This window comes from Prinia subflava, chromosome 8 (assembly GCF_021018805.1).
Source record: "Prinia subflava isolate CZ2003 ecotype Zambia chromosome 8, Cam_Psub_1.2, whole genome shotgun sequence".
Lineage (NCBI taxonomy): Eukaryota > Metazoa > Chordata > Aves > Passeriformes > Cisticolidae > Prinia > Prinia subflava.
In genome coordinates this window covers 34,341,780-34,356,100 of record NC_086254.1, presented here as the reverse complement: position 1 = coordinate 34,356,100, position 14,321 = coordinate 34,341,780, and the positions used below count along the sequence as shown (strand labels likewise).

Below are 14,321 nucleotides of genomic sequence, written 5' to 3'. Positions count from 1 at the left end.
AGGCAGTGAGGGGCGGTGTGGGACAGGCAGTGAAGGACAGGCAGTGAGGGGCGGTGTGGGACAGGCAGTGAAGGACAGGCAGTGAGGGGCGGTGTGGGACAGGCAGTGAGGGGCGGTGTGGGACAGGCAGTGAGGGGCGGTGTGGGACAGGCAGTGAGGGGCGGTGTGGGACAGGCAGTGAAGGACAGGCAGTGAGGGGCGGTGTGGGACAGGCAGTGAGGGGCGGTGTGGGACAGGCAGTGAAGGACAGGCAGTGAGGGGCGGTGTGGGACAGGCAGTGAGGGGCGGTGTGGGACGGGCGGTGCGGGGCGGTGTGGGACAGACAGTGGAGGACAGGCAGTGAGGGGCGGTGTGGGACGGGCGGTGTGGGACGGGCAGTGAAGGACAGGCAGTGAGGGGCGGTGTGGGACGGGCGGTGCGGGGCGGTGTGGGACGGGCAGTGAAGGACGGGCAGTGAGGGGCGGTGTGGGACGGGCGGTGCGCGGGGCGCTGAGGGGCGGCGCGGAGCTGTGTGGGACGCGGAGCGCGCGAAGATGGCGGCGGGCAGGCGCGCCCCGCGCACCGGGCTGCTGGAGCTGCGCGGCCCCAGCGGGCAGTGGCTCCGCGTCCTGCTCACCCTGGCCGAGGACGTGCTGGGGGTCAGCCCTGCAGACGGCCCCGGGCCCGGCCCCGAGGCCCCGGCGGCGCAGCTGAACGGCGGCGAGCCGGGCTCCGCCGCGCCCGAAGCGCTCGCCAACATCAGGCGCACCGTGCGCGTCGTCAAGCAGGACGTGGGAGGGCTCGGCATCAGCATCAAAGGTGAGGCCGGGCCCGGGGGTCCCGGGGCTGCGGGGGGAGAGCGGCACCGGCACCGGGACCTGTTGCTGCTGCCGTCCCGCGGCTCGCTCGGAGCCAACCCCGCGGGGAGCGGAGCTGGGTCACGGTCCTGACACCCCCAGCCCCAGCTCAGGATGAGGAGGGGGACACGTGGCAGTGACGGGACCCGAACCGTGCCCAGCGTACGGAAAGAGCGATGATTTGGGTGCGGAGTGACCGGGCAGTGCCTGCCCGCCGTGCCCCGGCCGGGGTGCGGGACCCCAGGGCCGGTGAGCCGGGGGCTCCGACTGTCCCCCGCACCCACGGGTAGGGTGCTTCTCACAGGGCAGGTGGGTGCAGGGGGGCACCCGGTTACACGAACGTGGGCCGGCGTGTCCTTGTCCCGCCGTGTTCCTGAGCTGGGAAATGCCCCTTTAAAACTGTCAGCAAAACGAAGGGAGCGCTGTAAAGCCCCTGGGGATCTGCCGGCGCTGAGTGGGTTGTTAAAGCAGCGCACTCGGGCTTGGAGATGTGTGCTCCCGGGAAGCGGGAAGCCTGCCTGGGTAATGTCTGCTTTCCCTCCCGAGCTGTCCCGCTCCTTGGTGACTCGCCTGAACTTCAGGCTGGAAACTTCTTGGCGCAGGGGTGGTGTTCCTGCCTTTCTGCCTGCCTTTGATTTTCACGCGGCTCCGAGCGTGTTGGAAACTGTGAAAGCAGGATGGAAAGGGCAGCGGGGAGACAGGGACAGGGCTGTCACGGAGCGTGGCTGTGAGAGGCAGCGGGCTCGGCAGCCCCGGGGGCAGTGACAGGGCAGCTCTCGCCTCCTGACGTGGCTTCTCCTCCCAGCTCAGAGGGGACTCAGCCGCAGTCTCCGGCTCCCTCTGGAAGTGGGGAGGTTTTGCAATGTCAGTGTGCGGGTGCTGGGACTGGATCGACACTGCTGGCCGTGTCTGCAGGGTGCCCCAGCCTGCCAGCCCTTTTTTTGGGAAGCACAAACCCCCTTTCGTAACCACCCCTTGGCTGCCAAGTTGTTGCTTGCTCTGTGGCTCTCCCAGGAAAGAAGAATCTTCCCTTGGTTCAGTTAAAACTTAATTTTTGCAGTGACATATGTGGAAAAGAAGTAGCTGCCATCAAAACTGGGCAGTGGAAGCTGTTGTGGAGGGTGGGGCAGCCTTGGTAGGGCAGATCACCCCTCACCGGTCTGTTGGCATGTCAGCGTTCATGTGCCAGCCGTGTTTCACACAGGGACACTGGGTGCCTCCCGGGGTGAATGTGCTGCCACGGGATGTGGCTTGGGGCTGGCAGGACCACGGAGAACCGAGCGAGAGCCGGGCTGGCGGAGGCTCTTAGCCCTGGCAGGGCTCTCGGCGCTGCAGCCGGGCGAGGAGCCGCTGCCGCACGGACGGAGCAGCCCCCGCCGGGGCCTCTGACAGCTGATAGCCGGAGCCCTCGCAGGGTTTGGCAGGCGGCTGAGCGAGGAAATGCCTGTGGCACCGGCTGGGAGCAGCCCGGGGAGGGCAGTGACAGCGGGCTGGGCTCAGCATCTCCCTCTGGGGTGAGGATGGTCTCTCGGAGACTCCTCGGGACAGGCTGTCCCGGGGCGCAGGGCACATCGGGCACTGCTGATCCCTGGCTGCCACGGGCAGCGGCTGCCGCATCCCTGCGCCCTGGCACGGAGGCAGCTCAGATCTCCCTGCGGGTTCAAAAGTCAATGTGCAAATTGATCTCCTGAAGCCGCCGGGAGTTTGAATAGCATTCTTTTAGTCGGGACAGCAGGGAGCAGCCGGTAAATAGGGCTGCTGTATGGAGAGGAACACACAGCCCGTTTGGTTCACCTCTCCCTGCCTCTTTGGCCTCTCCAAAAACATTCAGCTGTCTTATCTGTTGAGATCATAAAGTCCTTGGAGCCAGGATAGTTGCTCAGCTCACATGATTAATAATGCAAATAAAGATACACTTTCCTGCCAAAACTGATGGGGAGATGGCCAGGTTACATGTTCGCTCTGTGAATAATCTGTGACCAATCTGAGTGGTTTTGGAGCAATCACTTCATCAGCTGTAAAGCCTCATGGCGCTTTGGCTGCTGTGGTTGGTACAGGTGTCCTGTGGGTATCTGGGGGAGTGGGCAGTGGGCTGGCCTGGCACAGTGCATTGAGTGCCAGCAGAAAGGCTCAGCCATGCTGGGACCATCTGGTACCAAAGCATCCCCCTCCCCACCCACTCCTCTGAGCATTCCTACAGCCACGACCGCTCCCTGTCTCTTCTGTTCCAAGGTGGCCGAGAGAATAAAATGCCCATCTTGATCTCCAAGATCTTCAAGGGGCTGGCAGCGGATCAGACCGAGGCGCTGTACGTGGGGGATGCCATCCTCGCCGTCAATGGCACTGACCTATCCGAGGCCACGCATGATGAGGCCGTGCAGGCCTTGAAGAAGACGGGCAAGGAGGTGATCTTGGAAGGTAGGAGACAAGGATGTGATGGAGGCAGAAGGGTCCTCCTGGACTGGGATGACACGGGATGACATATCATCTGCAGCTGCATTTGCATACTCTTTCAAATGGAAAACAACATATGCAGAGTAATTTGTCTGCTCATCCGGAGAGCTGGAGGTAACTGCTGGGATCTCCCTGTCTCCTTCTGGAGAGGGAGGGATGTGTGTGCCAGTGCTCCATGCCCAGAGGCACTGTTTCCCTGCTGTGGGACCTCGGGCAGGCAGCAGTGGGAGGTGTGGGAAAAGTTTCTGAGATATGGGATTCTTTGATTGCACAGCATCACCCCCACGTCTGCAGTTCCTGGGGCAAGAGAAAATATTTTCTGCTTTTCCCATGGTTTTAATTTAAACCCACATCCCTGGCTGGTGTAGGTTTATGCCAGCAGGGAGGGGATGCACTGTTCCCCTCACTCCTGCTGAGCACCTTGGGGTTTGCTGGGTGAGTTTTGGGCTGGTGGAGGGTGAGGCAGGGCCTGCTCAGGAACTACTCATCCAGGAGATGCTGCTCACTTAGGGATCCCTGGCAGATGAGGCTACAAACCTCCCAGGAATGCAGCCTTCACCTCCCTGGAGCAGGCTGTTCCCTGGGAACAGGTTCCCTCTCAGTACCAGGCAGATGGTCCCTGGTGTCTCCCAGTCTGAGGGGGCTGGCACACTGCAGGAGCCCCTCATGCCCTACTTGAGGATTGGGTGAGGCTTGATGGGTTGGGACCATGGGAGTCCTGAGGAGAGACCCCATTCTTCTCTGGTTACCCTTCACATCCCATCTGTCCATGTTTGCCCACCCTCTGCCAGCTTGGCCAGGCTGGGATGAGCATTACAAATCTGTCCCTCAGGAAAGGAGCCTTTCCCTCCCCTCCCCTCATTTCTAACCAGGCCCTGGGGTCACCCTGCTTAACAGGGTTGGTCTCGGCACCGGAGACCCTTCCCAGATCCCAAAGGGAGGTTTGATTTCGGGACAGTGCTCGGGGCTGTCCCTGGACAAAGCAGTTCTGTGTGCTGTGCTGTCCGCAACCACCATGGCTCCGGCTTTCCTGTGCCTTCCCCAGATTGTCTCGGCTCCAGATTTTCATTTTTAGCTTTGCTCAGCCCTTTCTGCTGTGGGTTCCTCCTCTCCTGGGAACCTCAGGACCACGGTTCAGGCGGAGGAATGTGCTGCTCTGCACAGCTGCTGGGAGCAGATAGGGTTGGTGGTGGGGTGGTTTTGTTGTTTTTTCTGACCAAAGAGAAACACAAGAGCTTCTTTCTTTGTGAGTCTGCAAAATTCCTGCCTGGAGTCACTGCTCTCAGACCACCCTCCCTCCATTATTTTCTGTTCATCCTTTGGTGTGGGTTTTCTTTCTGCTAGAGTTCCTGCCAGAGGTGGAGAGGAGCTGCCCTTTCCAGAGAGAGCCATTTCTCTCCCTGGACCCCTCCTCCTCCTGCATCTCCTGGGATCTAGGTCTCTCTCCTGGGAGGCAGCTGCAGGCAGGGCCTTTGCTGTAGCTTGCTGAGCTCAGGTATGACCTGCTGAGCTTCTTAATTAATTAAAACTCCCAGCAGGTACCCTTGGGAGGAGACTGGGGCTGGGCTGGCTCCCACTCCACACTCTGGAGCTTTGGGATGAGTTTGTATCTGATGTTGTCGGGGTCCAGCCAGAGCAGGGAAGGGGTCTCTGCTTCTCATCTGATTACTGATATCACTGAAGAGTGTGGTATATCTCCATCCCCTCCCTGTTTTTGTGTTTGCTGGCACAGTGCAGCTCTGCCCTGGGCTGGTGAGGCTGTCACTGCCCTGTGGAGATGGTGGCCTTGCCTTGTACCTGCCACCCCTGTGGCTCTCCAGGAGCTGGCTGGCCAAACACCCTACCCCAGGGAGAGGTGGCAGGGCTGAGAGGCAGGGGGTGGCCTCAAAGTGCCTGCAGGGTGTTAAACCGGGGGATTCCCTGCTGCCTTCTCCTGCTTGGAGAAAGCAGAGCTTAAAAAAGAGCACCTTAACATTGCTTAGACACTTTCTGGTCTCTGCATGGTGCCAAGTGTGACTCCAGCTTTCCTTATGGTGCTAAACCAGAGTATTTGGCACAGCCAGTGTCTGTTCACTCCTTGCTGCTCCTGGCTGCAGTCATTCCTGGGATTCAGAGTTTTTAGGGTGGTTTGCAGGTGGCATTCCAGCAGGTAACAAAACTGGGAGAACTGGCACCTCCTCACAGGGCAGTGAGCTGGGCTGAGACTCCCCAAAGTGGCAGAGCTGGGGGTGACACATTTTAATGTATCAGCAGTGGCTCCACGTGCCAGATTTCACCCTGGGCTGCTCAGCTTGGCTTCAGACTCCTGGGTGTCATTGCTGCCCAGGCGTGAGGACACGCAGATACCTCTCTGTGTGTTCTGCCAAGATTTTTTTCAGATGTGCCAAGCTACTCTCTTGGTATTTGCAGGAGGAGTTGGACTATATTTATATTACATTGTTATTTCGGGGAGAGTTGCTCTCCCTTGCCTTATTTTCCCCTTGGTTTTTTTCCTTATTTTCATTGCTTGGAATCCAGAGACTCCATGGCAGGGGCAAGGCTGATAAACATCCTTACAGCTGCCCTGGGGAGGGTTCTGGGGACAGGAGTTGTTTTCCTGGGGAGGCCCCTGTGCTGCATTGTCATGGGGAGAGAACAGGGAGCAGTGGGGAGGAGGAGTTGGGGTAGCTGTGGGCATCTCCCATCCATGACTTATTTGCCACAGGGATGCTCCTGGGGCTGTCGCTGCTCTTTAGGACTTGCCTGGCCAAGTAATTGCTTGGAAGTTTGAAATTCAGAAAAACGGGTGCTGGGAGAGAGTGGAGCTGGGGATTCTCTGGAGTGCTGGTTGGCATAACCAGCTTTGATCTGCCTCAGGGATGATGCCAAGAGGTGATGGGGCACATCTGCCACCTCCACACCTCGCTGCTCTGAGGCTTTGCTTTCCCTGGGGAGTTTCCTGGGTTTGTTTCTCCTCCCTGGAAACACAGAGGGTTGTCCCATGATCTCCCTGCTGACGGTGCAGCACAGGGGAATGTTTAGCAAAGAGCTGGGGCGTGGAATGTGGCACTGAGTGCTGGGATGGGATCCTGGAGCAGGATCCTGGGGCAGGAGCAACAGCAGTGGTGCCTCTCACCCTGCAGCATCCCATGGCATCTTCCTCTGGGGTGGAAGGACTCCCCTGGGACAGGAGCTGCTGTTGTGTTCATGCTTGGAGCCAGGGGCAGGGCGTGGGTGGGGTGCTGGGGACTGTGTTGACCGTTTTGGAAGCACATCAGAGCATTGGGTTGGAGCTGGCAGGTCCTTTCAGGGTGTCTCTTTGGGACGTGTGTTTGTTCAGCCCCCGGTTTTAACGTGCCAGTTTTGCGTCATTAACCCTGAGGCAGAGAGGGACCAGCTGGAGGTGGGATTAGCATCTCCGTAGGGCCAGCACTCGATCTCCAGGAACTCTCTGGAAGATTTCCTGATGTGATGGCCTTGCCGAGCGGTGTAGATCTACTGGGAAGATTTTTGCAAGAGAAACAGCAGCACTATCCTACTCCTGACCAGAAATAGAGTCTGGAACCTCTTCAAATCCACGTTGTGATCTGCAGGCTGAAGCAGGGTGTGCTGGTGACCCAAACAGTGGGAGGGTGTTCTTGAATCTGCTCTGGGTGTCTGTGTCTGTTTTCCTGCCTGGAGGAAGCATTGTGGCTCCTCAGTGGAGCTCTGCAGGGTCAGGCTTGGCTCTGAGCAGTGCCGAGCTGTGGGGATGTGTGGGGTAGGTTGTGCTGACTAGGATCCAGGGTGCCAGGAGTGGTTGGTTTGTGATTATCCTTGTGAGATATGGACTGATGGAGAGGGACAATTTCTACTCAAGAAGTAAAACCAAAGAATTTTGATGGTTCTGCCCCTTTCTGGCATGCTGGAGAGAAAAAAACCCAGCTGCAACAGAGAGGCAGATCCAGGACCTTTGGTTAAACATGTCCCTGGTGCAGCTCACTCCGGGGTTCAGCACACATGGGGTGCTCCAGGGACTGGGAGCCCCTCTGCCACCACCTGGCCCCCTGCAGAGGCACTGTCCTGGCATGGGATGGGTGGCCACACATCCAGAGACTTTTGCTGGTCCCCAAAACCTAAAATAAAGTTTTCATTAGTGCAAAGCCTTGAGCAGTTAAAGGTCCTATTTGTCTCCTGTCCTCTGTTCTGAGAGGATGAGTGGGACCGACTGTTTCCCTGGAGAGCCCACGTGGCTTTGGTGGCCCTGTGGATCAGCCCAGCAGCCACCCAGGGCTGTGTGCCCGCTGTAGGTGGCTTTAAGCCTACAGTAGCCAGGCAGTGTTGCTGCCCAGGGGTTTTTGGAGGGTGCAGGAGGGTGCCAGGGAGCAGGCAGGAGCCCCTGCACTGCAAGGTGCTAATTAGAAAGAAAAGTTTGAGAATTACGGTTACTACTAGCAGAGGTGATGCATGATATGGTCTGAGTTGTCTGCTTTAATGTGATGGAGGTAATTAATGAATCCATTCAATACCAGCTGCAGTGAAGGGCCTGGCAGAAGTGTAAGTTACCCCGCTGTGAAGCCTGTGCTGGGGTCACTGGAGGGGACAGCAGCTCCCGTGGGATGGTGACCTGGCCTTGGCCGGGGACCCTTGCAGTCTCCAGCTCCTCCCATCTCCCCGTGCTGGCTCAGGACCCCCCCCGACCTTCGTGACAAGCCTGAAACGCTCCTTAAAGCCACGTACCCGAGACACACACGCAGCCTGTTGCCTCATTCTCCGTGCCCTGTCCCGGACTGGGCACTGCTCCTGTCCTCCGCGGCTCCCTCGGGACGTGACCCCGCCACCGCCCAGCTAATGCCGGTGACGTCCCCCGCGTGCCCGCGGAGCCAGGGGCTGGCGCAGGGACACCGCTCGGGTTTCAGCAGCTCAATGGCATCTTTCTGAACTCCAATTAGTTCCCAGGCACCGGGATAATGGCAGGTCCCCGCTGCCAAGATTAATGGCTCGGGTGAGATCCAGCGCGGCTCGGATGCCTGCGGGAACGTGGCTATTTTTGTAACGGGAGGCGCAGGGCACGAGGCTGGTGGCCCCCGCCGCCGCCTTGGCCCCGGGGCCACCGCGGGGTGACCCGGCCCACGTGGCACAGCGCCGTGGCCATTTATAGCCGCGTCCCGCAGAGCGCACACGGGGCTCTGGCTCCCCGCAGCTCCTGCCGGGCTATCAGGATTTAGGGCTTTTCGGGAGCTCACCGGGATAGGAATGAAACGGGAGAGCACAGCATAGGCTGAGCTGGAAGGGACCCACCACGATCATCCAACCCCAACAACCCCACCCTGTGCATCCCTGAGAGCGTTGTTCAAACACTTGTGGAGCTCTGGGGGCTGTCACCTCTGGGGAAGATGGGTGGTGGTGGCCAGGTGAAGTGTGGGAGCGAGTGGCTCTGCGTGCAGATTCCTTCCTGGTGGGAAAAGGGCTCCTTCCTGGCAGCACATCAGGCTGCTGTGGCTTGGCTGCAGCGATGGAGCTGGGCCCATCCAGCCACCTACGAGTGTTGGCTGCAAAGCCAGGCTCATGTCCCCCATCCTGCCACTCACTGCTGGCTTGGGCCTGGAGTGGAACCAGCCAGGATGGCTGGGGACGTGGCTGCAGGCATGTGTCTGTCCTGTGGTGTTTTCCTAAGGGCCTCCGAGGGGAAACCCTTCCCTGGAGTCAGTAGCAGGTCCCTCACTGCCCCAGGGCAGGACCAGGACTGGCACCCTGCCTGCTCAGCCGGAGTTTTTCAGCCAGCATTGCCAAACTCATTTTCAGGATGTGGTTGTGGGGCCCCATCAATTTGTGGTGCCTTTCATCTCCTCCTTCCCCCAAACCTCTGGAGCTGGCTGCCACCCCAGCATGGCTCTGAGGGCTCTGGCTCTGGAGCCAGGCTGCTGGGGACTGATTTCTTGTCCCTGGTTTGAAGCTCACAGGGTAGGGCTGTGTGAGAGGAGAGCATGCTCTCCAAGGCTTTTCCTGGGGCCAAGCCAGGGTATTTGAGAGCTGCTCCTCAGCTGGCAGTGGGACTGGCTGTACCAGCACAGTTTGGACTGTGTAATTTTGGCCTGGGACTCTTTCCCATTCCCCACCCCTGGCTGTGTGTGCTGCCCCAGGGAACTGCTCAGGCCTGGGTTTGTGAACTGATCTGGATTAAAGGGAAGGAAAAAGAGGGGGAAGAGAGTTTTTGTCCCTCTTGCAGAACTCCCCAGGCTGGGATGGTGGGGCTGAGGTACTGGGAGGGTTCAAGGTGTCATGTGAGGGTGCTGAGGCCCTGGCACAGGGTGCCCAGAGAAGCTGGGGCTGCCCCTGGATCCCTGGCAGTGTCCAAGACCAGGTTGGATGGGGCTTGGAGCAGCCTGGGACAGTGGAAGGTGTCCGTGCCCGTGGCACGGGGTGGATTGAGATGGGCTTTAAGTTCCCTTCCAACCCAGACCATTCTGTGATTCTGTGATGAGCAATGTTCTTCTGTTCCTAAAGCAGTTGCTCTTATCACTGAGGCCACAGCCTCCCATAATTGTCTGTACCAGCAGGACCTTTACCAACCCTGGGTTAGTGTACAAATCCTCAGTCCTCCCAAGAGCCACACAGTGCTCCAGCCCCCTGCACCATGCAGGAAACCCCACTGACCTCTGCACAGATCTTCCCCTTATGCCCTGCAAGCCCTGGCGTGAGTGTGCCAGCATGCAGGACCCTTTAATGGTGCTTGAATTCCCCAATAAATGGAATGAAGTGGTTGGAATGGGATGATCTTTAAGATCCCTTCCAACCCAAACCATTCTGTGATTCTGTGTCACTCCCTGTGTGACCTCACCTGCCAATGCCACCCCTGCACCCGCAGGGGCCCCACAGCAGCCATGGGTGGCAGCTCTGGGGAGCAAAGGGAGGGGTCACCAGCTGTGATGCAGGGAGTGTGCAGGGGTTTCAGCAGGGCAGGATGAGGCTGCCCTGGCCAGTGCCATGTCCTCAGCGGGTTCTGCCTCTCTTCCAGTGAAGTACATGAAGGAGATCTCGCCCTACTTCAAGAACTCCTCGGCAGGGGCGACGGTCAGCTGGGACCCCTCTCCTGCTGCCCAGCAGAAGCGATCATCCCCGCTGCTGCCCCCTCGGGAGCTCCGGGAGAGCCGGAGTGTCCCTCTGAAGATGTGCTACGTGTCCCGCAAGTGCCTCCCCACCGACCCGGAGCACAGGTCAGCGCTTAGCGCCGGGGCCGGCGATGGCACCGCGGTGCCCCGGGAGCCGAGGGCGGGCAGGACTAACCGGGGCCGTGTCCCTGCAGGTACCTGGAGGTGTGCTCGGCAGACGGGCGCGTTGCCCTCTTCCTGCGGGCGAAGGACGAGGCCACGGCGCAGTCGTGGCTCGGCGCCATCCAGGCCGGCGCGGCCGCGCTGCTGCCGCGGGTGAAGGAGGAGCTGCGGGCGCAGCTGGCGGGGGCCGGCACGGTGGCCGGGCGGGACGTCAAGCACGTGGGCTGGCTGACCGAGCAGGTACCCCCCGGTCCCCCGCCGCCCCGTGCCACCATGCTGCCGGTGGCGCTGACCCAGTCCCTTTGCAGCTCCCCAGCGCCGGCACCAGGAACCTCCTGGCCGTGCTCACAGAGAAGGAGCTGCTGCTGTACGGGAGCCTGCCACAGAGCCGGGACGCCCTGGGCAAGCCCACGCACAGCTACCCCCTCATCGCCACCAGGTAGGGGCCCAGTGCCCTCCTGCCCCGCTCACGGATGGGGAGGTGGCAGTCCCTGGGGCAGTGGTAGGGCCTGGGAGTCAGGGCAGAACCCAGGGCTGGTGTCAGCCCCCAAAGTGGTGACAATGACCAGGGATGGAGTGTAGGGCTGGGGGTCAGGACAGAACTTCAGGGTGGTGGCAGGGGCTGGTGGTGGCGGCAGAGGCGTTTGAGGTGATGATAGAGTCCGGGGTGGTGTCGCAGCAGTGGGGATGGTGACAGTGTCCAGGGGTTGGCGGTTGTCACCGGCATAGTGCGGGTGCTTAGGGCGCGGGGGCGGTGACAGTGTCCAGGGGTGGTGTCAGGGCAACGGGCTCAGCGGGGCTGAGTCGCGGGGATGGGGCGGGGGGTTCGGCGGGTGTCGGGGCGGGTTTTCAGGGCGGGCCTTGAGGGAGGGACTCGGGGCGGGGTTCGGGGCAGGGCTGGGGCGGGGTTTTGGGTGTGGGGCGTGGGCTCGGGGCGGGGTTTGGGCCAGGGGCGGCTCCGGGGGCGGCTCCAGCGCGGGCGCCGCGGGGTCTCATCCGCGGGGCTGCAGCGCCCCCCGGCGGCCCCACCGCGCCGCCGCCGCGGAGCGCAGCGGGGTGAGGCGCTGGGGCCCTACGGGCTGCGGGGCTGTGCTGGGACCGTGCCGGGGCCCTGCGGGCTGCGGGGCAATGCCGGGGCCGTGCCGGGGCCGTGCGGGCTGCAGGGCTGTGCCGGGGCAGTGTGGGATACCGGCCAGTGCTGGCGCTGTGTGGGATGTGAAGCGGGCCTTGAGCTGTGTGAGGAGCGCTGCTGAGGCGGTGCGGTGCTGATGGGCAGTGCGCGGTGCTGGGATGTTGCGGTGTGCAGTGTCGGGGCAGTGCTGTGTTGGTGCTCGGATGCTGTGGTGTAGGAGTGCAGCGCTCGGGCGGTCCAGCACTGGGGTGGTGCGGGGTGAGATGCAGGGTGCGGGGTGAGATGCAGGGTGCGGCGGTGCCGGGGCCGTGCGGGGCGCGGTGCTGAGCTCTGCCCGTGCCGCAGGCTGGTGCACTCGGGGCCGGCCAAGGGCTCGGCGCTGTACGAGGCCGAGCGCTCCTTCGCGCTGCGCGCCGGCGGCCGCCTGGGTGTGCAGACCCATCTCTTCAGCCTGGAGAGCCCCCGAGAGCTCGCCCTGTGGACGCGCCTGCTGGTGGACGGCACCCACGGCGCCGCCGAGCTGGCCCAGGAGGTCTCGGCAGGTCAGCGAGGGCCCGGGGGGCCAGGGGGGACCGGGGGTGGCAGCGGGATCCCCGGCTCACCCCTGTCCCATCCCTGTCCCATCCCTGTCCCCAGCCTGCACGTGGAAGGGGCAGGACTGCACTTTGACTGTCCACATCGACAAGGGCTTCACCATCTCCACCAGTGAGCCCGGGGTCAGCAGGACCACCCTGCTCCAGCAGCCCTTTGAAAAGCTGCAGATGTCCTCGGATGACGGCACCAAGATGCTCTACCTGGATTTTGGTGGGCCGGAGGGAGAGATCGTGAGTTGGCTTTGCCTTCAGCAGCCCCACCCACGCTCCCGGGGACGGAGGGGGAGCAGAGCACCCACCCTGCTCATAGCACCCATCCTGCCAGCCAGGGGGGTGACACATGGCCCCCCCCCAGCCAGGGTGCACAGCCTTTCCCAGAGCCCCAGTAAAGGTGTGGTGGGCTTGGGGAGCTCTGGGTGGTCCCTGGCTGAAAGCTGGCTGCTGCAGGAACAGCCCTCCCCATTGCAAACATTCCACCTTTCCTTTTTTGCAGCAATTGGACCTTCACTCCTGCCCCAAGACCATCGTCTTCATCATCCACTCCTTCCTGTCGGCCAAGGTGACCCGGCTGGGGCTGCTGGCGTGACGAGGGGGCCCAGCACTGGCCGGAGCAGCCCAAGCCCCCGGCCCATCTATGCACCTCCCTCCTGGCCAAACCCAGCCCCAGCCATCCCAAGGAGACTGCAGCCCCCATGGGATCACCCACCCCCACCAAGGAAAAGCACCATTAGCCAGGAAAAACCCCTCGGGGGCGTTCGGGGGCAGCGGTGGGGTGAAACCCCTCTTGGCTGGCAGCACCAGGACTTCTCCGGTGCCTTCTTCCCCTCCTTCCTCGGCGGCTGGAGAAGCCTGTTGGGAGCCCACGAGTGGACACGTGGCCATCACCCCAGTGCCTTGAGAGATGATATTTTCTGTACAAAGAACCCATTTGTATCCATGTTTTATATTTATATTGCCCACTTCCAAACACTGATGTGGCAGCTTTCCGCACCTGGGTTGGACCCCTGGGAGAGTCCCCAGGCCCTGCAGCACAAGGACCTGTGTCTGTATTCCAGACAGGCAGCCCAAGGCTTGGAGGCCAAACCAGCTCTAAAGGGCTTAAGGGACAGGAACTGCAAGATCAGCTGTGTTTGCCAAATGCTTCCATATTGTATGGAAGGAACCACTTTTCTCTGTTGGAGTTGGATGGTTCGTTTGGTTTTGTGCACTCTGGGGTCACTTTATTTCTTGGTTTAGGGGGGAGGGTTGTCACGTGGCTGCTGCAGAATGACTTCTTTTATGAACCAAAAGATTCTGCATGAAAATGCCTTTTTTGGGGGGGTTAAATAAACTTTGCATTGAGATCACAACCAGCAGGAGCCAAGATCTGTCTCCTGGTTTCACTTGGAGAAGTCGAAAATCAGTTTGTGGGTGGTGCCTGGGCTGAGCCTTGGGGTGTTTTCCACCAGGGGAAGGGAGGGATTTTCCTGGAGGCTGCTGTGAGCTGGTGGTGCTGGGGACACTGCCAGGAGTTCAGGTGGGGACAGAAAGTCTTCAAGGTGCCCAACACTGTGCTGGGAGGGGCAGAGAGGGACAAGCTGATGCCAGTACCAGCTTTGGTGATATCAGATGGGTTTGGATTCCCTGCGCTTCAGGATGCCCAGAGGAGGGTGGGCATCATTTCCAAACTCGAGAAAGTTGTGTTTTGTTTTTTATATTTTTCCAGTAAAAGCAGCTGCCTGGCTGAGCAGCAGCAGAGGCTTGGAAAGTTATTGGGACAACAGGAAAGAGCTCTGTTTGCATCACTGCAGTGCCAAGTTCTGGGTTAACCTTCTCCTTTTGGACTGGTCCTGTCCATGGGGGCACCTGGAATCTCCCAGGAAAGCCATCAGCCAGGGACTAAAACACTCAGGCTGCAGGCAGAGGAACAAAAACTGATTAGCAGCAAAATGATTTCCCCAGAGAAACTGTGGCTGCCCTGGATCCCTGGAAGTGTCCAAGGCCAGGCTGGACAGGGCTTGGAGCAGCCTCGGACAGTGGAAGGTGTCGTTGCCCCAGGCAGGGGTGGAATGAGATGGGCTTTAAGGTCTCTTCC

General features: G+C 60.6%; 1 protein-coding gene across 1 annotated transcript; it reads left to right on the top strand.

Annotated features, from left to right (window-relative positions):
* Nucleotides 1–443: 443 nt before the first annotated feature.
* SNTA1 (syntrophin alpha 1) lies at nt 444–13,603 on the top strand. The gene is made up of 8 exons (XM_063404672.1): nt 444–798; nt 3,069–3,254; nt 10,267–10,465; nt 10,555–10,762; nt 10,831–10,961; nt 12,000–12,196; nt 12,291–12,478; nt 12,741–13,603. Exons 1-8 carry the CDS (start codon nt 534–536, stop codon nt 12,831–12,833), a joined length of 1,467 nt encoding a protein of 488 aa, XP_063260742.1. The 5' UTR covers nt 444–533; the 3' UTR covers nt 12,834–13,603.
* The last annotated feature ends 718 nt before the right edge of the window (nt 13,604–14,321 follow it).

Bases quoted from the DNA above. Each gene is read 5' to 3' on its own strand.
- SNTA1 (XM_063404672.1), top strand. From the start codon at position 534: ATGGCGGCGGGCAGGCGCGCCCCGCGCACCGGGCTGCTGGAGCTGCGC. The intron at 10,763-10,830 runs GTACCCCCCGGT...GTCCCTTTGCAG, and splicing joins TGGGCTGGCTGACCGAGCAG to CTCCCCAGCGCCGGCACCAG. The intron at 12,479-12,740 runs GTGAGTTGGCTT...CCTTTTTTGCAG, and splicing joins GTGGGCCGGAGGGAGAGATC to CAATTGGACCTTCACTCCTG.